The 25,833-nt window shown below is 39.0% G+C and overlaps 1 protein-coding gene across 6 annotated transcripts in view; it reads right to left on the bottom strand.

Moving 5' to 3' along the window:
* The window catches only part of CRPPA (CDP-L-ribitol pyrophosphorylase A), a 55,002-nt gene that overhangs the window by 16,730 nt on the left and 12,439 nt on the right, over window positions 1-25,833 (bottom strand). For 4 of the 6 annotated variants that reach the window (XM_077304719.1, XM_077304717.1, XM_077304720.1 and 1 more), the window contains exons 3-9: window positions 24,439-24,588; window positions 18,745-18,849; window positions 17,189-17,234; window positions 11,784-11,881; window positions 11,510-11,602; window positions 10,262-10,354; window positions 8,144-8,266 (exon numbers count right to left, since the gene is read on the bottom strand). In XM_077304719.1, coding sequence (XP_077160834.1) covers window positions 8,144-8,266; window positions 10,262-10,354; window positions 11,510-11,602; window positions 11,784-11,881; window positions 17,189-17,234; window positions 18,745-18,849; window positions 24,439-24,588 — 708 coding nt within the window. The remainder of the gene's footprint in view (window positions 1-8,143; window positions 8,267-10,261; window positions 10,355-11,509; window positions 11,603-11,783; window positions 11,882-17,188; window positions 17,235-18,744; window positions 18,850-24,438; window positions 24,589-25,833) is intronic. The other 2 variants (XM_077304718.1, XM_077304721.1) reach the window with 2 other exon arrangements.

Genomic DNA, 25,833 nt, shown 5'->3' on the forward strand with positions numbered 1-25,833 from the left:
TTTATGATGGAGATGGAATGAACCCTTAGAATTATGATTTCTTCTTTGCCCTAATAGCTTTCAGTTCCATCTTTTGTTTACAATCATGTTTCTCCTAATATTTCTAGAGGCTTGAGAGTTACAATGATGCTCTGCAAAAACTAATGAAAGAACTCGGAAATCTTTTAAAATGAAAATGCAAGGCAACAAGAGGTGTTTGGGATTAAAGTTTGACAGATATGCAAATATATAACAAAAAAATGAATGAGCCTTCATAACTTACTACTAAGAACAGCTACTGTGAATACTACAGGACCTTGTTAGAAACAGACAATTATCTTAAAATAGATAATTATTATAAGATAAGAGTCTTTTTGAGAAGGGTGGAATAAAAGCCCAAACAAAATCTTGTAACTATTTTATCAGAAGCAGTTTGCCTGTTTACAAAACAACTAAAAATACAATCGAACACATAGATAGACGGGCCAAGTTCTGTCAGATTTTTAAACAACAGGTTTAATAACAGTCATCATATGTGTTACAGGTGTTACAACACATTTCTGGTGGTGGTGGTGGAAGAGGACTGCATACATACTGCTTCTAGAAATAATAGGCTGGAAAGGACCTTCTATTTGTTCAAAAGGCTGAATGATTTCTGACAGTATTCCATGACCAAAGCTCTGTGGACTCAAAGCAGTTTTATTGTTCAACAAAAAACTTTATAACACTGTTTTCCAAATTTTGGAAATTTTACAATGTGAGCAGGTAGAGAGAGAGAGAGAGAGAACTCCAACAACCTGTGTGGTGTACCAGCTTTTCCAAATGCACTCAAAAGCATAATTTGTTTGTGGGCTAAACAGAGTGTTGCTTTCAAAGGGAAGGTCTCAAAGTTTCCCTCTGGAGTGGTTGGGAAGCATAGCCAAACACACCCCGGCATGGTGTCTGAGGAATATGGAGGAGCCCCATGCCCCTATAGGCAGAAGCTATTACATATGTTGCAGTATTATTTTGCTTCAGCCTGGAGCACTTTGGCCAACCTTTTTGTTTTTGTCAGGATGGGTCTCCAAAATATATGGCATCACTCCCATGGGAATAACTGGTAGCAGCCTATAATTGCCTCATAGTTGGCTAACCTGAGTGAGAGAACAGCCAATGTATCAAATGTGCATCCCTTCTTATCTACCTTTTGCTTATTATGGGTGGATTCCACAACCAGAACATTCGATTTTGGATGTGACAAGATACACAGATTTCACTTTCCGAATGGAAGTTGATAGGGAGGCAGGCTTCTGTCATAGTCCTGCTAACTGGTCTAGCAAACTTTGTACCATAGAGAACACCACTTGTCCCACAGACTCAGGTTGTAGGGCTATCAAGATAGAACCAGTGGCTTTTGGAGGCAATTAATACTAATAGGCACAGGTCCTTGTTGGGTGAAACTGGAGTGGGATCCCCCACCATTTATTTGGGGAATGGCTCTGAAGGAACTTTGTTGTAGTTACCAGTTAAAAGTATATTAGAACCAGTGGTGGCAAACACAATGAGACAGGGGGTAAGGAGATGAGTGGCAACACTGAAGAGAAGGTAATCGTGAAAAATCCAAAGGATGGTCACAAATCTGAGCAGAGTGATCCTTCCATATTAAAACCAATGGGAGGGCTGGTATTGTACATCAGTGGTCACAATTTCTGCAGTCTGTTTTCCTCTTAAACTATGAACAACAGCCAGTCTCAGCTAATTCCTTAGTGAAACTGGGGTGAACATAGGAGGTCCTTTGTGCCTTAGAATGGGTGGAACCACTCAAAATCTCAACTTCAATCTTGCTCTGATTGTGAAGTCAACTCCAAATCAACTTGATCTAAATGAGGAGAGGATATTTGGGAAGGAAAAAATGGTTTGGATACCACTGGTGGAGGGCTGAGTGCTGCAGAACACATCTTCCTGCTGGACTTATCTTTGACTCTTTGGTAGGAATTTCAGAACTACATGACAAACCTGAAAGAACTGAAGCTGACAGCTAAGCTGATTGGCCTCTTGTTGTCAAGGAGATAGAACTGATCCATGCTGCCCTATCTTAAAAATTGTGATGCTATTAAAGCGAGGTAGTTGATGGACTAAAAAACAACCCAGTTAAATCTTCTGTGACTAGACAACATGCTCATTTGCCCTCATGAAGATCCAGCTACATATTTGAGACCAAAATGGGTCACAAACAGGGAAAAGACACTATAGGGAAAAAAAGCTTAAGACAACACAAATGAGCAAGCCAAGGCACATTTTTAAAGAAGTTATCTAGACAGCTCCTGTTATCTAGACTGTTCCTGTTAGAAATATTGGGATTATCAGCTTTGTATATTGTACTTACAGTAATGGAAAAACAAGGGTGGCCACTTGTAAAACAGCATGAACATCGACATGTCCACAGAAATATGTTTTTAAACATCTGTCTTGTCAACATGCATGCACTGACAGGTAAGTTAATGTCTTCTGTCAATATAAAATGAAGGAACTCTGGCAATACATTTATAATTATAATCAGCATAGAATGAAGATCTATTGCCGGGTGCTGTAATTATATTAATAATATCATTGCTGACTGATGAAGAAATATTATATTTATGCTTGAGGGATTGAAAACGAAGACTCATTGACGGTCAATAGTTGAGCAATCTTGTCTTTGGTAAGGCATTTAACCACAAAGCAATCCAGCTGGTTAACTCTTACTCCCTTCATTATTAACTGTGTTATTGACTCATTGGCTTTATAACAATAACCACAACTATAAGACAAAACAAACAACACTGTGTGTCTGCAGCTCTGCACACACTTATGCAAGAATCGCACTGTCTCCAGGACTCGCCCTCCCAACTTTTTGGAAGCACTTCCATAACATACAGGAAACATTCTGAAATTTTAGTACACTTATTCTAGGCACCCCAATTAGTAGTAGAAATAATACCCACAGTTTAGGACATTTGCAGTACTTTTGCAACAGAAGGCAAAGTAAAACAGAGAGAATGTAAGCACAGTCCTCCTTATAGCTGAAAATATTTATGTTGGGAGGAGAAATTCTATTGAAAATCTATAGACTCCAATGTATGCAGGGCTGCTGGGTTCATGGGCAGCCAATCTGTATATATATACTTTGAGTGAGCCAGTGATAGCAAAATAAGAATTATGCATGTTTGTTCAGACTTCACTAGTGAAAAATATCTGCAAATTATGTAGCTGAAAGAATTATAATACATGCATGAAGCTAAACATTATACTGGCTGCTGTTTTGGTTTTAGCTCACCATTTCTAGTATGTCAAAATCCAGTTTGCATTAAATTAGAATGATTTCTTCAAAAGAGATGTTAATGACCTCCCACTAGACAAAAATGCTGTATACGTTGTCCACTAACTAGCAATTCTTTTTCCAGACTGATATTAGAACAATATAATTAACAGGTATCAAATGATTGCTAGTTATCTAAAAGTAATAACTGCACAGTAAAACTGAAAATAGAAGACTGTCGTGACATTGTCTACACTACATGCATATGTATGCTACACCTTGTTGTTGTTATGTGCGAAGTCGTGTCCGACCCATCGCGACCCCAATGCTACACCTAGATACACAATATAGTTGTCAGTAATTGCAGAAGGCAGCAATGAAAGCATTTCCCCCCTCAATGTACTGACATCACTACCACTAATTCAACCACTGCAGTCTAAGTAAAAGATTTAAAAAGTTAATTCCATTATAATTATTTGTTCACACACTAAGCAGTTTAAAAAATGTTTCAGTACCTTTATAATTATCATATTTACATAGAGAACATCAAAACAAAGAGCAATGAAATTTGCAGCCCTTTTACCCACAGCTATAAACTACCTTATGTCATTAAAAAAAACAAGTGGGTTCAAAATGCTGTTCTGGGTTAAACAATATTGACTGATTGATTAAAGGTTATGTCAAAGTATATTGCTGACAGATCACTGAAGTCTGCGGAGAATCAGGGCACGAACAGAAATGAGCCAAGAAAGACGGTAAAATCATGTAAATGGCAGTGGAAGTAATTTTAAACTGGTTATTTAAAACATTTGGAGACCACCAGAACAGAAATGTTAGATTTGTTAAAAAGTTGGAGGGCTTTCAAGGAGTCTTACTTTTCTCCCACTGTGCAAGAAGTTATACTGCTGGGAAACTGTTTTAAATTTGGACGTGTTTAAAACCTTGTTGTGTGGAACAGGAATAATCAGAAATGATACAATTCAGAAGAGACATGACACACCAAACTCGTTTGTATGCATGTGATGTGAAAGAGCTAAAAGAACCACATGCCTGTTTTGCAAGAAAGGTTGCAGTTACTGCAGGCAGGGGAAAACAAGAATATTAGTTTGACAAATGTATGAAAATCAAGGATTAGGTCCAGAGTTGGCTCAGCCATTTGTCACTAATGGCCCAATCCCAGGATGGATTTTCAGTATCTGGTCCACAAGGGCTAAAAATGATCGATCTGAGTCTGTAGACATAACTCATTTTAATAGCAAGGGTTCAAAACAGGACACCCAGTACAGCTCTCTGTTTTAAGGACATGTGAGAACAGTGACATACAGCCATAGTTCACAACTTGCAAGTCCCCAAGAAGGCAAGTCTTTATTGAAAAGCCTTTTGCCTCTTTGCATCTATTTTTCAAGAGGGAAAGGTAAAGTCTCTGCTGTGAATATGAGCTTAGTTTAGCATTACACCTAAAGATGGGCACGAACCACACAACAAGCCAAAATTTGTGCTGAATTCTAGCTGTACTGGAGCAAAGAACACAAAATTCCACACACTCATGGACTCTCGGGGGAACAAATAAGCTTTTGGGTGCAGTTTAGGGCAGCTCAGGAAACAAAACCTACCCAAAGACCCTTGTTGCAAAAATGCTAGACAGTGATGGGGGTGGTTTTCCAGCCCTGGAAACACAAAAAGAGACCCTCCAAGCTTGACAGGCACTGCTGCTTGCCAATAATACAGTTCCCATTTGTTACAATGGGATTCAGATCTATATAAGTTTAGGATGCGTGTGCCTTCCCTTTGTAGGTGTTGTGGTTTTGTATGGAGAGGGTGTAATCGTGAAAGAGCTTTGTTGCTGGGTATGGTGGGAGGAATGGCTTAGCAAGCTTACTCAGTCTGGGGCCAAGGGGCTTTGCTTTGCCCTGGGTTCCTCAGTGTTGGTATTCGGATTTTGTTTGCTTGCTGCAAAGAGTGGAAAAATCTGGATTTAATTCCTCTTTCACATATTTGTTTAGAGGGATTTTCCTGCTGTCTGGTGGTTTTCCTTCCTTTTTCTTTTATTTCAACCAACACATACACTTTGGGTTGCAGTAAGACAAGGGATTGCTCTTCAGGTATTTTGGGGCTGCTTTTTGGAGCCAGAAAAAATTTCCCCAAAAAATTGTAACACAAAGCATGACTCTCTAAAGTTCCCCTCTCCAAAAAAATCAGGAACAAGACTAATTTTTAAAAGTATCAAGACTCGTGATTCCATACAGGGTGGCGTTCAAAAAGCACTATGCATGTATGATTAGATGCATATACATTTAAATGGAGAAGTATTATTTTTTTTAAAAAATAGCGGGCATCGCAGGACCTTTAAAAATGGAGACAGGGGATTGGCTGCCTTGATTGATTGACAGGCGGAAGAGAGTAGTGTATAAAGTGTATTGCTCTCTTCCGCCATTTCCAGCAGCACTTGTGGAGGGTAAGAAGTGTGAAAAGGTAGCAGACAAGAGCAAGACAGCAAAAAGTTGCAGAGTGGCCGGGAGGCATGATAATATTTAGCGCTATGCCATTCAGCTGGTGTAACACTATTTTTCCCGATGTGCGGAAACACCCTGAATATTTTACATGCTTCAAGCAGCTGCTAATTTAACTTTCAAAATTAGCCTCTAATTTTAATCCTTTTCCATGAACATGTTTTCTTTAAAAGAAATACCACCCGCAATGAAACATGAAGCATTTTAATGATTAACATTGCCCTCAGTTGGATGCCGTAGAAATGGATTAAGTAAGGAAAAAATCAGCTTTTCAGCATCTTTACTTTCTACAGAACAGCAAAACCAAATGTCCAGTATTTTTAGTTTAAACTGGAAGCTTTATTCCTGTCATTTAAAAGAAAAGCTGTTGTACAGTTGCTACAACTTAAAAACTGTAACCCATGGTTAAATAAAAGCCCCAATAACATTTAACATGGCAATCCCTGTAAAAGGAAGCCAGGAGCTTGTAAATAGGTATGGAAACATACAAGGAACCACAGCTTCAGGAAGCACAATGTGCCTCTTGGAGCCTTTAGATGTGGTTCACATATGAGGTGGCAGACCCCACACATTCACTGTGTGCAAAGACAATGCCATGCTCACAGCTTGATGTATGAACAGAGGCTTCAGAGAGATGATATATACACAGTTGCTTGGATTTCTATGACCTGTTGGCATAAGGATGTCTATGTGGAGATTACATCTCTAAGGATGTCATTTCACTCAAAGACAATCTCCATTGTATGTTGTGTATGCTCCACTGCCTGTGAACAGAAGATTTGTCTTACTTAACAGGAATCTTCTTTCTCAGTGGTCCAAGGGTGGAGCAGTCTCCATTTCTGGGAAGAAGCTCCTCCCTATCAGCAGGCAAGGTCCCTGATTTTTTGGTATGATTCCTGAAGGGGAGGGACTTCTTCCTTGGGCTCTAGTCTGGTCCAGGAGCAGTAAACTCCCTCTCCTCAACACAATACAATCACCAAGAAGTTCACCAGAAAAGAAAGGCCTGCAGCAGGGTGAGGAAACCTAAGACCATACAGGACACTACTTCTATACCAGAAACCAGAACTGGAAAGCAACCCTTGGATGGGATTAGACTGCTCCACCCCTGGAACACTGTGAAAGAGATTTACAGTGAGACAAATCTTCCAGTCTCCTGTGGTCTGGAGCAAGGCAATCTCCAGCTCTGGAAAGGCTCTGGATGAAGCTGCTCGTTTGCTTGGGTCAGACACTTTCACCTCTTTGTTGTTGACTAAACTTTACAGAACACATAATACTATTGGGTGGATTTGATTAAAACATTTCCTCCAAGGTGAGGCACGGGGACTCAGCACAGTCACTCTGCCACTAATTCATTGTCATCATTGGGATTTCCCTTCATCCTGCATGACATCTCCTCACTACCCCCACAGCTGAGCTGCCAGCTGCCAAATATGAGAAGGGCAGGAGTGCAGATCAAGCAGAAAACAGGACTTTTTCCTGTAGCTGACCAGTGCTTGAGTTGTGATTGAGGTCTTGCTTCTCCCTACCACTTCCCAAGAGTTTGGCCACCGCATAAGCTCCACCTCTGCATATCCCAAGTGCGGAAGTCTGCACCTATCTCCGCAGCCACCCTGGTGGGAAAAGAGAGCAGCTGAGGGAGATGGAGGGGCTCAGGCTCTGCTGGGAAAGGAGGGGGATTAACACTGCTGTGGTCGAACTCACCTCCTCCTCTCCCTCAACACCATAGGTGGCTCAGGCACCAAGATGTCCAACTGAGTGCTCTGCTACAGGGGTAGTCAACCTGTAGTCCTGCAGATGTTCATGGACTAAAATTCCCATGAGCCTTTGCCAACATTTGCTGGCAGGGGCTCATAGGAATTGTAGTCCATGAACATCTGGAGGACCATAGGTTGACTACCCCTGATCTGCTAGGAGGCCAGTCACACTGGCAGCTGGTACACGACCTCAGGTATGTGCTGGGACATGAAGCACTGTGAGAGGGAGAGTGGCAGAAGAGCTGCAATTGGCCATGAGTGGGGTATATTTGACCAACAGAAAAAAGGTAGTCTGATTTCATCAGTGGCTGCTGGGTGGATCCCTCCAATTGCCTTTTTCCTATTGGTCAAATATCCCCCACTCAAGGCCAATTGCCTCCTGTTTTAAGAGGTGAGTTGTCTGTCACGGTAGCACATGTTTTATTATAAGGAAAGATAGCATCATCTGAGAATATATATATTTATGCTTGAAATTATGGATGCTGTTGAAAAGTAAACATAATCAGGCAAGCACTTTTACAACAAAAATGAAACTTGTGGCACTTGTTGCTTGGATTTTTATTCACTAAAAAGAATCAAGATTATGAAGGAGAGTATTCACAGATAATTTTTCTAGTACATACCTGTTTGTAGTGTATAATGATACCATAAAGGAAAATGTTTGCTTTGTTCACTTCCTTGGCAAGTTCAGCGAACTTGGGCATTTCATTTCTGCAAGGTGTGTCTTCTAACTTATTTAAGTGAACCTGCAAAGGGACAGGATGCCTTCAGAAAATAATTTAATTTCTCAAGAAAACACAACTTTAAGTAGAAGATTCCTTGCTGCTATTTACAAATGTACCAAAGTAAGACATCTATTTATCCTTTGTAATTTTAAGTAAATGTGTAGTTAATCCAGTAGCTCTCAAGTATTAACAACTTGTGGCATAAGATTTAAATGTTCCTGACTTTCAGATTCTCACTTAAAGTGACTTTCTGGAGAGCTTGCTGAACGTTTGTCCATCAACTTTAGGACCTCCTGGAGGACTGGAGAGGTGCCAGAAGACTGGAGAAAAGTAAACGTTACCCCAGTCTTCAAAAAGCGAGATGAGCCAGCAAACTACAAACTAGTGAGGTCTGACCTCAATTGCAGGGAAGATAATGAAGCAGATTTTAAAGAGGGTGATCTGCAAACATCTGAAGGGCAATGTGGTGATCTGGGGAAGTCAGCATGGATTTGTCTCCAGCAGGTCTTGCCAGTCAAACCTGGTTTCCTTCATTGACTGAGTGACTAGTTCGTTGATGATATCTACCTGGAGTTCAGTAAGGCAAGGTTCCCCATGATGTTCTGATGGGTGCACTGGAGGACTGAAGAATGGATTTTTGGAAGATTAGGTAGATAGGGAACTGGTTAGAAAACTTTACTCAAAGAGTAGTTTTCAGTGGTGTTTCATTAAATTGGAGGGAGGTGAGCAGTGGGGTGCCACAGGGCTCAGTACTGGGTCTTATACTTTTCAATATCTTTATCAATGATCTGGATCAGGGGTTGAAGGGAATCTTCATTAAATTTGCAGATAACACCAAATGGGGAGGAGTAGTGAACACCCCAGAGGTTCAATGAGATCTGAACATGCTGGAAAAGTGGGCAAATAAGAACAAAGACTTCAATAAGGATAAGTGCAGAGTAATACATCATGGTCCCAAAAATGAGAAGCATGCATACCGGATAGGATATACACTGCTCGGTAGCAGTGTGCGTGAACAAGATTGTGGGGTACTTGTGGACTATAAATTTAATATGAGCAGATATTGTGATGTGGTGGTAAAAATGGCAAATGCAGTCTTGGTCTGTATCAACAAAGGCATCACATCAAATCTGCAAGATGTCAGATTCCTACTGTAGATTGCATGGGTCAAACCACACCTGGATTACTGTGTCTGTTCTGGAGGCGTCAGTTCAAAAAGGAATTGTAAAAATTGAGAGAGTGCAGAGGACAGGGATAAGGATGATCCAGGGTCTGGGGACCTAACCCTATGAGGAAAGACTTGGGAATGTTCAGCCTGGAGAAGAGGAGGTTGAAAGGGGTTATGATTGCTCTCTTTAAGTATCTGAAAGGTTGTCAGGGAGCGGTTCCTGTTGGCAGCAGAGGATAGGAACCACAATAATGGGTTTGAATTACATGTAGAATGGTACCAGTTACATATCAGGAAAAGAATTTCTACAGTCAGAGTAGTTCAGGAGTAGAATCAGCTGCCTAAGGAAGTGGTGAGCTCCCCCATACTGGTGGTCTTTAAGCAGCTGGACAGATAATTATCATGGATGCTTTAAGCTCATCCTGCATTCAGCAGGTGGTTGGACTAGATGGCCTGTATGGCTCCTTTCAATGGTATGTTTCTATGACAAGCAAAAAGACAATTGGAAAACTCCATTCTGTTTAAAATATATATAGTCACAAGGCAGTCCAATTTTTGCCTGTCTCAGACATTATATGCGGCACACAGTAAAACTGTTTCCATATTGATGCTACCCTGTTCAAGTCCTGAATGCTCAGTCAAGATAAAAGATAGATATATTTTATAATAATATATATAATTATGATATATATAATAATTATATAATATTATATATATATATATATAATATTATATATAATAATATATATTATATAATTATATAATATATATAAATATTATAAAAAATAATAATATATAAATATTGTAAATTAATAAATCAATAAAAACTATGTAATAAACTACCTTACCGAAATTAGAACTATGGAGTATAAAACAGAAGCATTTGTGTTTTCAAGCATTTCCACTAACTGTTGGGTTTTTTGAAAGTCAGAAAATGTATCCTAAAGAAAATAGAAACTCATGTGAAGAAAAAGGCACCTGCATACGCACAGAAGACTATGTAATGTAAATCATTGTCTATATTTTCCCACTTCCCTTTTATAACAGAGTTATACATTCACAAGATATGTTAGGGACAAAAAACACGCGCAAGTCCAGTTGTCTCCTGCACGACAAGTTCATCTATCCTCTGTACACTCACTGATAAATGTTAATTCACTTTAGAAAGCACAGGGCCACACTGGAGTGGTCAAACACTGTCAGGCAGAGTTAGAGACAGTAGCTGCTTAACAGTAAACAAACTAAAAAGGCTATATTTCAACCATCCAAGATCTTCATAAAGACCTCCTGCTGTAGCCCAGTGATGCCAGTGAAATATGTTCTATCAGAGGAAGAGTGTAATTGGATATATCAATATCACTGAGAACTTTACGCTGTCTATTAACCACCTGTATATCTCCATAAACAAACTGCTAAACATACAGCTAGTGTAGCACAGTTTATGTCACAAGGCAGTTGTGAGTAAACAATGTTGGAAGAGAAATCCACGAGCTCTCTGGAAGGTTTGTATTTGAAAAAATAACATCATCACTCCAGAGAACACAAATAAGTCAAATTGCATACTATCGCAGATGATAAAAACTTACAGAGCCACCAATTAACCAATCTGACTGGAGAAAAATATCTTTCCAATCACTTTATTATCATTAGTCAGATTCTTTGAGTTTGATAGCAGGAAGGATTTAAAGTATATTGTATTCTACGGAATGTCTTCCTACAAAACATATGGTGTTTAGAGCAAGAAATATTGCACGGAATAAAACTAAATAAATAGGAATTGTCCTGTTTTAGAAATTCCCATCCAAATTGTTGAGCTAAATGCCAGAAAAACAATGACAACTTTGTATGGACTGTATCTGATTATAAAGTGCTCAAACAGTACTTTCACTCAGCCAACATTCAAACTGAGAACTGATGCCTAAATGAAACATATGGCCTAGTTTAACTCAGAATCCATTCTATATCATTCAGAGTCTGAATATCGTCAGACTGACGGTGAACCTTGAAAGCTGAAAAGAGGCCAGTTTTCCCAAGGACAATGATATAATGCTGTAGACATGCTTAGAAATTGCTATTGATTTTTCTACAGTACTTACATTTATGCAAATGAAGTTGTAACATTGTCCTAATAGGATATTTTGCAGATGGTTGTCACCTTTACATAGGGATGATGATAAACTTTTAACCTGCTGAAAAAGGAAATACCGCCGGAGTTACTGAAACATCTCAAAGAAAGTGCTGACTGGTAACATAATTGCAGTGTCAGTTACTTTGGGTAACAAGATGCCCAGTGTACAAAAACTCTGACAGTTTCAAACTGGAATTACTCTAATTTTGACATGCTGGTGAGAATCAGAAACTCGTACTTACTTGCACATGCTTCTTCAATGTTTTATGAAGGAGAAACCCCACCTGCACAGCATTCTCATTCATATCAGTGATAACACAAACTTGCTGTGATATGGCCTCTAATAAAGATAATTTAAAACCAGGAGAGAACATATGGAACATTTTTAAAAACATTCAAAATCATAAAATAATACAATAAAGACACAAACAAAAAATACCAGTATCAGGGAGGGAGACCAATAACAATTATTAAGGTATGCCAAACAAAACAAAAAAGTCTTCAGCTGCTGTTGGAAGATCCCAATAGTGAACTGATCTCCCTAGGGAAGGAGTTCCAAGGCTTAACTGCTACAACTGAGGAAGCCCTTTCTCAGGTTTTGCTACTTTGAGGTATTTTGAGGTTAGAAAATAAATCTGTTTGTTTGAATGGAGATTTATTTCTAACCTCAAAATACCTCAAAGTAGCAAAACTTCTGGGTGTGCATAAGGTATAATTCATAGACAACTCATACTGTATACAGGAACTAGTGTACACACACCCAGAGGTTCTGCTACAATTCCTATAGCCGATCGGATGCCCAGTTTCCAACCAATGTACTAAATTAAAAACATTGTACTAAACATAACAGTGTACTAAAATGCTCCCATAAACTTTGGCTGCAGAGATGTCTCCTTTATCCCTTCTGATGATTGTCTATGATCACTGACCATGTGAAGAAGAACTTATGAATGAGCTTTGATTTTATTTAGCATGTTTATGTGCAATCCTAAGCAGAACTACATCCTTCTAAGGCCTCTCACCTGGATAGGCCAGGCTAGCCCAATCACAACAGAGCTTGGAAGTTCAGCAAATTCTGATTAGTATTTGGGTTGGAGACCACCAAGTCCAGGGTCACTATTCAGAAGCAGGCAATGGCAAACCACCTAGGAACAGCTTTGCCTCAAAAGCCATTTGGGATCGCCAACAGGCATCTTTGACTTCCCACCACAATAAGGCCACTTAGAAAGGTGTAACTCCTGCGTAGGGCTGCACTGCTAGGCATTTAATTATGTACTGAAAACACATGCTCCATTCCAGTTCTTCTAGACTGAAGAGGCAGAGACAGTATGGTTGTCCATACTGCTGGGGATTATCTACAGCAGGGATAGTCAACCTCCAGATGTCCATGAACTACAATTCCCATGAACCCCTGCCAGCGTTTGCTGGACATCTGGAGGACCACAGGTTGACTACCCCTGATCTACAGTCAATGCCGTGCAATTAAGAATAAGAGAAAAATAATGAGCAATTGCTTTGGGGGTGTGAGCAATTGCTTTGGAGGTGGCAAGCCAAAGCAGGGCACCCTTAGGGCCAGTCCCAACAGAATGCAACAATTAGCAGCCAATTTCACTAAGTAAAGCTAAACATTTGTTACCACTTCCAAATTCGAATTTGGGCTCATTGCACCCAGAAATTTCAGGCATTAAACAACACATACAAATCAGAGCAAGACTTCTTTTTAGAAGACTATTTTCCCTCACCTATTTATGGATGTATATTTCAAGGTATACCTGAAAGGCAGGCAGAATGTTTACATGTTCCAACTAGAGGTTCAAAGATATACTTGCCCTAGGGGCAGAAATCCTTAAAGAGAATTTTTGAGGATGTTTTTGTACTACCTGCTACCTTTCTCAGTGAGTCATTCTAACTGCAGGATGAGGTTTCCCTATTTGCAGACTAATAATACAAAAAGATAGACATGCGCCACATTGTCTGCACATCTAGCAAGTTCTTACCTGTTTTGCTTAACGAGCATTAAATATTTTCCAACATTGGTTGCAAAAGACAGCCTTACAAAAGCTAAAATATCTATATCTTTAAGAAATAAATGTTCTCAAGATAGAAATTCAAACAGTTTACATGCTTGCAACCCCAATGCTTTGCATCTGAATGTTCATTATGCTTTTCTTACCTACATCAGTGCTGTTTAACAGAATGGAATGTGTCCTTGTTATGTTGCCGACAGCACTAAACATTGTTTGAGCTTTCTTAGAACATTCGGAACTCATTAGCTGTATTTGCATAGGTAGGATTACATTTGTAATACAGATTACCAAATTCTGCTGATATAATTAAAATCAGATGATATACATGTCACTTTTAAACTATTTTAAGACATCTTGAAAACTGTAATTTTAGTAATCACATTCAAACACTAGATAAGCAAGAGTTTACAATAAACCCAAGAAATATATTGTTATATATATATAGGTATTTTTTTCAAGAGATTAAAATAAATAATGTCTGAAACTAATGGAAAGGAATCCGATATATAAAGGTTTACTAACCAGCAACTTCTGATTACTGTGTTTTATATTGATTTATAGATCTATGCACCAAGGAAAAATTAGATACCACAGTAATTTTAAACAAGCAGGGAAGGTGTCAATACAAATAAGAAGAGGCTGAAGAAAAATAATAACTATTCTTAAAATGCAACAGTTGTTGTTGTTGTTGTTGTTAGGCGTGAAGTCGTGTCCGACCCATCGCGACCCCATGGACAATGATCCTCCAGGCCTTCCTGTCCTCTACCATTCCCTGGAGTCCATTTAAGTTTGCACCTACTGCTTCATAACAGTACAAAGGCTAAAATGCCACTCACAGTACAATAGGTGGAAAGATTAACAAAGGACCAGAAACATTTCATCATCTGTCTATTTCTACAAGACAACTGCATAAACAGCATAAAAACAAGTTACCACATAAGGTAAAAGATAGTAAAAAAAATTAAACTTCTGGCAAGCTATAGCTTGTCCCATTAAATCACATTAATCCAATTATTTTAATATTTTTTTAAAAAAACGAAAATGTCAAATTGTACAACTCCTGTCACTTCCAGTCAGGCTATGTCTACATTAAACTGGCTCAAAAGACTATGAGCAGAAATCAAGCTCCCACATCAGGACAAGTCTTTTTGATTTTCAGACGCACCACATCCCTTCTATTCTCATGTTGAGTGCGATGTCAAACTTTAAAATGTTCTAAACAGGAAAGTCTGTGTCATCTATATTAATCAGAGTTTGGTGTAGTGGTTAAGAGTGCCGACTTCTAATCTGGCAAGCCTGGTTTGATTCCGCGCTCCCCCACATGCAGCCAGCTGGGTGACCTTGGGCTCGCCACAGCACTGATAAAGCTGTTCTGACCAAGCAGTGATATCAGGGCTCTCTCAGCCTCACCCACCTCACAGGGAGTCTGTTGTGGGGAGAGGAAAGGGAAGGCGACTGTAAGCCGCTTTGAGGCTCCTTTGGGTAGAGAAAAGCAGCATATAAGAACCAACTCTTTTCTTCAGACTCAGATATCACAATGAAGTAAGCCTAAATTTGAGCCTTTTCTCACTAAGTCTTCAGTTTTGGCTCCATCAGTGAGGGGAAGTAGAAAATAAACAAGGTTCCTTCTCTTCACAAGCATCCAAATACAACAATGACTCTATGGTCACTTTACTAAAAGAAAACTACAAGGAGAGAAAAACTACGCTGCACACATGAATGAAGCTTTATTATCTCTTATTACTTGCCTATACTTCAATATGCACTGATTCACACAATCTTTATTTCATAGACGCCAAAACGGATACTGGTCAAACCTCACTTTCAAAAATGTTGTCAACCCAATGGCTTATAATATTACTATCAAGATATTAATTCATTTAGATTGCAGAATAATAAACACAAAAATTTCTTCAATACCTACAAATATCCAATCACCCATCTGGGTCTCACATTTAAAAATTTGCCACTTCCCCAGTACCACTTTTGAATATGAGACCCAGATGGGTGATTTTTGTGTTTATTACTCTACAATAAAAATGAATTAATATCTTGATAGTAATTTTATTAGCCACTGAGGATGACAACATTTTTGAAAACTAGGTTTGGCCAGTACCTGTTTTGGCTTCTATGAAATAAAGATTGTTTGAGTCAGCTTGATATTCGTCTTCTGCTTCTACTCGGCTTTATAAATTTATTTTTATTTATTTATTTAATTGCTGCATACTCCAATATGGGCTGCTGAGTTGCCACAGCTACATCCTATGAGAAGCAACAAATGATTTGCTCTTTCTTAAGAAGCCACAGAAGAAGTTATTCAGCCAGCATCACCTGCCTGTAAAGGAGCAGTAGGATTTCCCGAGGGGTGCCTGTATCTGAAGAAACTTTATATAAGACCACAGACACTTTGGGAGTCTCTCCTTCAACACCACTGCTGTCACCTGAGGAATTAACTCTTTCTGGACATGACTGACCACCTCAGAATAGCCCTTGAATTTCACTGGTCATAGTCTACATCAGAGGTAGTCAACCTGTGGTCCTGGCAGGGGCTCATGGGAATTGTAGTCCATGGACATCTGGAGGACCGCAGGTTGACTACCCCTGGTCTATGTGACAGAGAAAGATACTTTGACTTTCCTGACCTTCCAAGAGTGTGAGTACTCCTCGAAGGTCAGGATTGGGATCAATTTATTTCTTCAGAAATACAATTTTTTTCCAAGTCCTATAGACTGAAATGAAAAAAAAGTATCTATCTGTCTGTCTGTCTATCATCTATCACAATTATATATCGCCCTCCCCGAAGGCTCAGAGCGGTTTTCATGGAACTGAAGAAACTATACATGAAACATTACATATAACTAATTATAACATTAATAATATTGACTGATGATGATAACAAAGTAACTGTATAACATTAAACAATAATAATACAACATGTCCAGGAGTCTTGGTGGATTTCTGGGGGGGGGGGCGCAAGGGCCCTGCTGACTGATTGTGCCTGGCCTCAGCCGAATGCCTCGTGGAAGAGCTCCCTTTTGCATTTGTACACCCCTAATCTCCACTCTGCCATGGAAACTCGCTGGTTGACCAGAACAAGTCATACCCTCTTACTTTATCCTACCTCACAGGGTTGTTCTGAAGGTAAGGAGAAAGGAACAATGTAAGCTCCTTTGGATCCCCACTGGGGACAAAGTGAGATATAAATAAACTAAATAAATAAGACAATATTCAACTTATTTTAATTCCCTTATTTAAAACTGAAGGGCTTTCTCATGCAACTGTGTGTTTGTAAATGAACTAACCAAAGTGTTCAGTGTGATTTTATTATTTGTCTACTGGGAGGGAAGGCAGCATGGTACAGTCCAATCTCATCAGAGCAGGACTGTTATGTGGAAAGGTAACCTCCAAGGAAGGCTCTGCAAAGAAAGGGAATGGCAAACCACCTCTGCTTCTCACTGGCCTTGAAAGCTCATAGCTGGGGTCACCATAAGTCAGTTGTAACTTGACAACACTTTACAAACACACAAGCACACAATTTATTCGAATTTAAACTGTTTCAATACAGAATTAAGATTTCATCTTGGCTGTATGAACTGACAGGCACAAGGACAGACACGTACCCCTAATTAAAGATTCAGCTGCATACAGATCCTTCTTGTAGGTCACCTAAAGGGAACATAAAGTTAATTAAGTTTAACAGAATGAGAAAAATGTAATAAATAAATAAATGCCATGCCTGAGGGCAGTTATTCACACTGAAATACTGCTAACTGATAATATTGTCAATTTTTTAATTATAGCTAGTTGCAGCAGAAATCACAAGAAAAAATTCCGCTAAAAACGTATGAATTTCTTATTAAGCTTTTAAAACTAAATTATTCTAAATCATTTACTTTTAAAACTTGCAAGAAGTGCTAGATTTACTTGACTTTAAATATTTATCTCATTCACTCTTTAAGAATATACTTGTTAGTAAAACATAAAATGTGACAGCTGCATTTTCATATAAAAGGAGTTTCTGCACAACATAATCAGCAGAACCTAGAACTGATAAAGCAATCACTTTTAATAACCAATAGATAGATATGTAAAGCTCTAGGCAGCAATCCAAAACCACCCAGAGTCGTATGGAAGGGCTGTATACAAATCTAAATAAATAAATAAAACGATACCTTCCTGGGTGTAAATCCCAATAAATATCATGGTACTTACTTCTAAGTAGGCCCATTTTGAATTGGTCCTATAATCCTCTGAAACAGCGGCCCCCAACCTTTTCCAGATTGAGGACTGCTTCCGGGGGTGGGGGAGAGCCGGCGGCCCGGGTGCCACGCACACGTTGCAGCGCCATCCAAATGTGCATGCATAAAGCTGCCGCGCACACATGGTGTTAAAAAAATTATTTAGGATGCACCTCAATATCAGGAGCAGTTTTTCTTCTTTACCTTTTTTTTAATTGAGACATCCATTTTTCTGATGTTTTTATTAAGGAAATGTGATGGAATACTCCTTAAATATCTACTTCTAAGTGCAGCTTGTATCACTGAGCTGTACAAATAGATAATCTTGATCCTTCTCATATTCAAAACATTTCAGATATTTGAGTATTATCAGGTTTAAGATTTCACCATTGGTGACATAGCTCTATGCCTGTCCTGAAGCCTGTCTGAATATTTAAAACAGAAAGAATGAATTTTCTCCAAGAACAACCTGAACAGATCGAACAGGCATCTCCAAGGGTAGAGAGCAAAAATGTTTCTGTGTAAGACAATACTGGGATATCATAAAGATTCCAGCATGGATAAACAACTGTTGTGGCTACTAGCTCATGCCACTCATGGTTAGAAACACTTGGCTAGTATTTTATACTGCTGAATTCTATAACTATCCCACTGACAGATGACCACCATCTACAGCAGCTCCTTGTGACCCTGCTCCAAGGAATTGCCAAGTGTTGGGAAACTCTTTGTTGATGAGGAACCAGATGGGTCCGTGGCTGCCATAAGAAGCAGAATCTGATGATTGCCCCTCCCACTTCTATCAGTGGAAAAGCTGGAGGAGTCAACCCTTGTAACACTGAGAGATGCAACCATCATCTCCTTGACAAATATCATTTCAAAAGTAAAATCTTTCCTTATACAATAAGTAAAATCTTTCCTTATACAACTACATCTCCTACCTTCCATAGGTCTGGAGGGCCTTCAATGAGTTTGGCATTTGTTTTGCTGTACTTTAGAGCCAGATGCAAACATTCTGTTCCATAGTCCAGGTCATAGTCACTGCACTGTAACAAATGTTTACAAATAAGTTGGATTCCAGTATATATACATATATAAAATGCAATATTTTAATTTAAAAACCACGTGTTACATGTGCTAAAATAGGGCTGGCAGCCAACCCCAGTAGGTCAAACATAGAAATACCCAAAACACTAGATTATTCTTGACCCAAAATATTCTGCACTTCATAACGTTTGGAATTATCCTATGTCAACTGTATCAACTACAAATTATCCAAAATGTTCATAAAATATTGGGAAGAAATGTATTGAAAATGAACAAGAAATAAATATAAATTAATCTAAAGTTCTCCCTCTGAATGCCCCTAACCACAGAAGAAAAATTAAAGGCTGAAAACTATGCAGAGTCTTCAACAACCAGCAAATCTGTCAAACTGGTATAAACCAGCAAATCTGTCAAACTGAAATAACTAACAAAGCACCAAGATATATTCAAGTGGGTAGCTGTGTTGGTTTAAAGTAGGAAAACAAAAAATGAGACTAATAGCACCTTTAAGACCAACAAAGATTTATTCAGGGTGTGAGCTTTCGAGTGCATGCACTCTTCCTCAGACAAAATGGAACAAGTATCATAAGGCAGATATAAGGCAAAGATAAATTAGTGGAAAATTAGTAAACTGTGTCATAATAACCAAATTATACAGTATGGTAATTCTTAGCTAAAACAGCTAATCAGTCCTTTTGAGCTCAGTTGTAGTTCACAAAAACATTAGAGAAATAAAAACGTCAAGATTAGTAATTAATGGCAGACACTTTCCCAGTTGTGAAAAGAAATAATTAAAAGAGATTAGTTGGGACAGATGGGGCAAGCAACTAGTCTCTTTTAAGGAGCTGTTTTAGTAAAGAATTACCATACTGTATAATTTGGATATTATGACACAGTTTACTAATTTGCCACTAATTTATGTTTGCCTTACATCTGTACCCTTATAATACTTGTTCCATTTTGTTTGAGGAACACTACGTGCACTCAAAAGCTCACACCTTGAATAAATCTTTGTTGGTCTTAAAGATGCTATTGGATTCAGTTTTTCTTTAGCAAAGCACCTACTCATTATGACATGATATCTTGGCTTGGCAACCGCAAATATAACTATCAAAAGTAAAGTTTTCCCATAGAAATGTCAGAGTCTCAGTGCGTCTGTTTTAGTGACAATAAGAGTTGTATTTTTCAGAAGCTACATAGCGAAACAGGTCAGCAGAGCTGAAGCTTGGGATGCCAGAGACAGAATTCTCACCACCTGCCAAAGCCAAGCTTGATTGCCTCTATTAGCTATGATGCACTCAGAAGACAGGCTCAGTCTTGCTGCCAACTCCTAACACAGTGGTTCTCAACCTCCCTAATGCTGCAACTCTTTAATACAGTTCCTCATGTTGTGGTGACCCCCAACCACAAAATTATGCAAGTGTTCTTTCACAGAAATTAAACTGAAACTGACCAATGGCATGAAGATCCATTCTTCATGATTGTATATAAATTGGTTATAAATTGTATATAAATTAGCGGGTGCCTTCAGGAGGAGTGGCAACAGTGATGGCACCCCCCTCCCGGCCAAGCTGCTCGCTCTGCTGAGACCCCTGTGAAAGGGTCGTTCAATCCCCAACAGCAGTGGTCCCCAACCTGCGGGCCGTGGCCTGCTGCCGGGCCACGAAGGCCATGGCGCCGGGCCGCGGCTCCCTCTCCCCGCAGTAAAAAACTTCCCAGGCCACAAGCTTGCCGCCCGGGAAGCTTCTTACTGCGGGAGGGCAGGGAGAGGGAATCAGGGCCGGGCCGCGCATGCGGGCACGGCCCGATGCGCGGGCGTGGCACGTGCGGGCGCGGCCCGATGCCCTGCCGGTCCCCAGCCTCAGAAAGGTTGGGGACCACTGCCCAACAGGGTCCTGACCCCCAGGTTGAGAACCACTGTCCTAACACAAGGTCCTTCTCCATTTTCATGCAAGAGGAAAGGAAGATAAACCAACTAAGCTCCAAGTCTAACTCAAGGGAAATTTAGATTTTTAAAATTTTATTTACCACATTTTTAAAATTTTATCCTTCCTGCACAGAGTCATACATGGATTTCCTTACCACCATTTAACCCTTGCAAAAACTCTGGAAAGTAGATTCAGATGAAAATCTAAAGTCACACAGGTGAGGTTCATGGATGAGTGAGGATAGATGGAATACATATTTATATGAACTGTGTGGCTAGAACATTTAAAAATCATAGTAGTGATACTGAGCTTGCATTTTACAAGCTTAAACAGAGCAGAACTTCAGGTAGAACTTCAATGACAGTTTAAGCAATATAAAAATGATATTAACTGAACAATCAACCATCTTCACTCACAGGACCAACAGGCTTTGAACGACTAGATATATTCAGAATATTCTATTTCAAGGATAAATTTTTATTTGAACTTGTTATACAGGGTATGTAACAAAATTAACAAAACAGATCCTTTTTGACAATTCATGTTTCTTAGATATCACAATGGGACAGAATGTCCTATGAGAAGTATCCTACAAAAGCATGATCCCATTACCAAATGGCCCCCTGTTGTTATTTTTCTTCTTTCCAATGTAAGACATTTCTTTTTTTTAATCCTTTTCCCTAATTAAATGACAACGTTCATACTGCATCCTGAATCTGCCACTATGCCAAATATATAATCAAATACAGAGCTATCTGAAGTATTTGAATTCAGTTGGACCACCAATCTTGTTTTAAATTCTGAACACATTAAAACATTACTGAACTTAAGTCTCATGAAATTATTAATCAAAACTTTACAAGACTTGTTTAGACTCTGCCTTCCTGCAACACAATGAGGTGGGCAGATGGTGTATTCAAGCTTCCTGCTTATGCTTTGAGTAATACAAGTATGAATGGGAACAGCCATGAAGAAATGGAAATTGGAAGCAGATGAAATTCCCCTTGGTTCCTTTTTTTAAAAGTCAAAACAACTTGAGCCTGCTTCTTCCTTGTTCATGCTAGGACAGTATATATTCAAAACTAACCTTTACTACAATTTAAAAATCAAAGAGACATAATTGTGATGGGGGTGGAGGTAACATCACCTAAATCTAAAAATGTGGTGCATAACAGTAAGAGACAAAAAAAATGCTGTATTAACATTTTGTGCCTTTGTTAAGTCCCTGATGCCGAGTGTCCTGTTAAAACACTGTAATAATGTATGTGGTCTGTAGATACTTTGATGCTGGTCAATGACCGTAATAAATAATCATCATCATCATCATGTAAGAGACAAATGTTACCAGCAAAATGAGGAAATTTTTAAATAATTTAGGATAACTATGTCATGCATTTAGGGTAACTATGTCCTATCACACTCAGCTTAATGCACAAATGCTGAACTTTAGAAACATAAACCTAGAAAATATGTCATTCACATTAACCATTGACTATAAAACTACAAAAGGGTTTTCCCCCCAGCAAGTCAACTTCAAAAGAACATCTAGTTTTTGCAGTGAGTTAGAATACTGGTTATTTTTAGAGGGGAAAAATCAAATATTCTTTCTATTCTATTTTATATGCAAAATTGATTCTTTCCTTTGAGGTAAGTATGTGAGAACTGAAGAGTTCCCCTTCCCAAAGAGAAATTAGTATTGTTTAATGTCTAATCTTAATGAGCCTCTTGTGGCACAAGATGGTAAGGCAGCCAACATGCTGTCTGAAGCTCTGAGCATGGGGCTGGGAGTTCGATCCCAGCAGACAGCTCAAGATTGACACAGCCTTCCATCCTTCTGAGGTCGGTAAAATGAGTACCCAGCTTGCTGGGGGGTAAACAGTAATGACTGGGTAAGGCACTTGCAAACCACCCCATATTGAATCTGCCATGAAAACGCTAGAGGGCGTCACCCCAAGGGTCAGACATGACTTGGTGCTTGCACAGGGGATACCTTTACCTTTAATGTCTAATCTGTAGTCATTCATGCTTTCTTGAACAGAAATACTTCCACATAAATGATGGTCTGAATTCTTAGGTTATCCTCTTGAATTTTTTTTTCAAACACTGAAACATAAGCCAAATTCTCATTTGACATAGGCCAACCCTAGCACAACTGCCTCTGTCAGAATCAATACCTGGAGCAATTTTCCATCTTAATTTTCTGCTCATACTAAAAAAAATGCTGTTAGAGGAGTTTCTTAGTGGTCCATTTTGTTACATGGGCTTTCATATATACTTTCCTGATCAAAAGAGTTAGTTAATTTTTTTTTTACAGTAATTCCAAGATGGTTGCAAACCCTAGTTACCCTTAACCACTGTTCCATGATGCTTAAGGTTACAGCACATAGCTTACCTCCCTACAGAAACTTAGAACAGCTGAGATTAGAAGAAGGGATGAGACTGTTTATTGACTTTTTCTGCCTCTCAAGAAAAAATGTGAAGCACATATATTTACCAAAGTTTTGAGGACAAAGGGGTTCTAGAATCTGGGGTTGATGGTATTTTATTTTTTAATGAGGGGTAATGTTTGACCATTCACTTTGATTTCAGCATTTTACTTGCCTGAAAGCTTTATAGCCAAGTAGTGCATTTTTAAGTTTGTGTCTGTTTAAGCGGCATATAATAAACAAAGGGACAAAGCAGAAATGTTTTAGATGCATAACAAAACTGGAGCAGCTGCCTTTAAACAACTTTAGACTTACCTTTCCCAGTAAAGACAGACCCCAAACAAAAAAGCCAGAACATGAAACATCAAAAAGAATATCTATACTACAAGGAATTGCTGCTGCTACTGCTATTTTCTGCTGCAGTTGTTGTGCCAATGCCTCTAGCCCATATTAAAAATGAATGGATGTCATCCCCCCCCCCCCAACTCGACTGTGGTTCATCCTTGAGTCTCAAGAGCCCATGGGGCTCAACTCTTGTTCTCCTGCTCTCCCCTCGTTTCCCCTACTGCATGGTTCTTGGGCCACACATGGCCTGATTCCAGGAAATACAGTGTCCTTTGTGATGTTATCTATAGTTTGATATGTTATGATTTGAGTGCTTAGGCCTGAGCGCCTTTCAGCCACTAGATGTGAAAAAAGTAACTTTCGCCTTGTCCTAACTGAAGATACAAGTCATTCCACCATGGGAAGTGTAAATGGTGGGAATTTGAAATATAGATGGGGCAGAGGGGTGTCTATATCTAGCCTGATTCTGGATCTGTTAGTTATTCTTAGCAACAGATTCTCTATCATGAAGCTTCCAGATGTACCCTTTTAGACACAATAAAGCTCTGGATCTTTTTCTAAGAAGAACATCTTAGCTTTTCTTGCCTCCTGCAAAGGAGTAGCCTTGGTTCGTGACACTGGAGCAGTCTAAGTGTACTGTGAGTATAGACTGTGCTCATTCACACAAGGAAACTCTTCCATCTGGAAGCACCATTACCGTAAGTCTGACATGCAGTACTACAAGCATAACAGAAATACTTATATGAAGGGTTGCCACTTAGTAACAATAAATACAATTGTTGTAATACTTACTGTTTCTTCCTTCCAACAAATGGATGCAAACCAGTTCCCTTGACTGCACATAGAAGGGGGAAAAACAAGCTCCTTTTTGAAATGCCAAAATTCTTACCTGATGATACGCTTGATAAATTATATCAAATAAGAAAGCTTGAGGCATTTCACTTGCTCGGTACTTGGCACGATCTAGCGAATGGTCTAAACATCCGTCTGCAGACGAAGCAATAACAGTGGAGACAAGAGGACGGATTGCTCCTGCTGCCTAGGGAACAACAAAAAAGTATATTTAAACACAGATTTACATGTTTACTTTTGTTAATCTCTGCTTAAAGAGCAAGTCCAAACAAATTAAAGATTCTGGCATCTAAATATATTGTAAGCCAGATCCAAATGGACACTGAATTTTTCCTGAGGTACACTCCATATCCTAATTCAAAAGGCCTTGAATGAAAACACTGCATTAGATATTTATACTTGGCCCTATGCATGATCAGATAATCATATTATGATGCACCACAAAAGGGAATCCTCAACCTCGTCCCCAATAGGCCACCACACAGACACACTGGCACAGCCCTGTATATTTGTGAAGAACTGTTCAAGGCACAAAAATATTCTGAGAACCAAAATTTTAGAGTCTAAATAGTCAGTTCACACAATTGCTAGCTTATTCTGAAACGCTAAATAGTAGCATTTATTACTGTCCTATCCACTTCCTTCCCTTAGAGGCAAGTTTCCCCCTCCATTTTCCTTTTCTTTTCTGACTGAGCAGCCATAGTTGTCTGTTTTCTTCTTTCCTGAAGAACTATCTCAGAACTGGCTCAGATCAGGGACATTAACAAACTATTATAATCAACATAGGGGGGTAAAGTGAAATCTGGGGTGAAATTTCTGAGGTAACTCCAGGCTGTAATTCTTATGTTCAAACATTCCAGTACACTTTCTCCGAGTATTCATTGACTAGTTGAGTTTCCAAAAGGTTGGTACACTCTTTCCGGTACCCAGACACTAGTACTCATCTTGAGTTTTTAAAAGACTTTTAAGGTCTCTAAAGGCAGTTTCTAACTATACCAGAACATTGAGTCTCAGTGGGAAAGGGGAATATAAATCAATAGGAATTCATCAAACATTTCTCAATTGAAGGAATTGAAGTGAAGGAAACACTTTACCCCACTGAAAAAGTGTCTATTAGTGAACATAATCAGCCCATATAATTTCTAAACTAAAGTAGAATACCTGTGTATTTATGATTACAGCAGGTAAGAACATGCACTTCTGTTCAGACATCTGCACTCCAGCCAATTATATCTCTAGTAATCAACATGCTTCAGCCTTATACTGTAATTACCACTTCTGTTCGCAAAACTGTCTTGAAAGAATACTTATTCTAAGTTATAGTATACCACCTTCAAAGATAAAGCAACCACTGGCAATTATGAGATTAAAATATTTCAACTATTTGTAAAAAGTTGTATTAAACTTTTTGTATATTTGATGACTGAACTCA

This window comes from Paroedura picta, chromosome 11 (assembly GCF_049243985.1).
Source record: "Paroedura picta isolate Pp20150507F chromosome 11, Ppicta_v3.0, whole genome shotgun sequence".
Lineage (NCBI taxonomy): Eukaryota > Metazoa > Chordata > Lepidosauria > Squamata > Gekkonidae > Paroedura > Paroedura picta.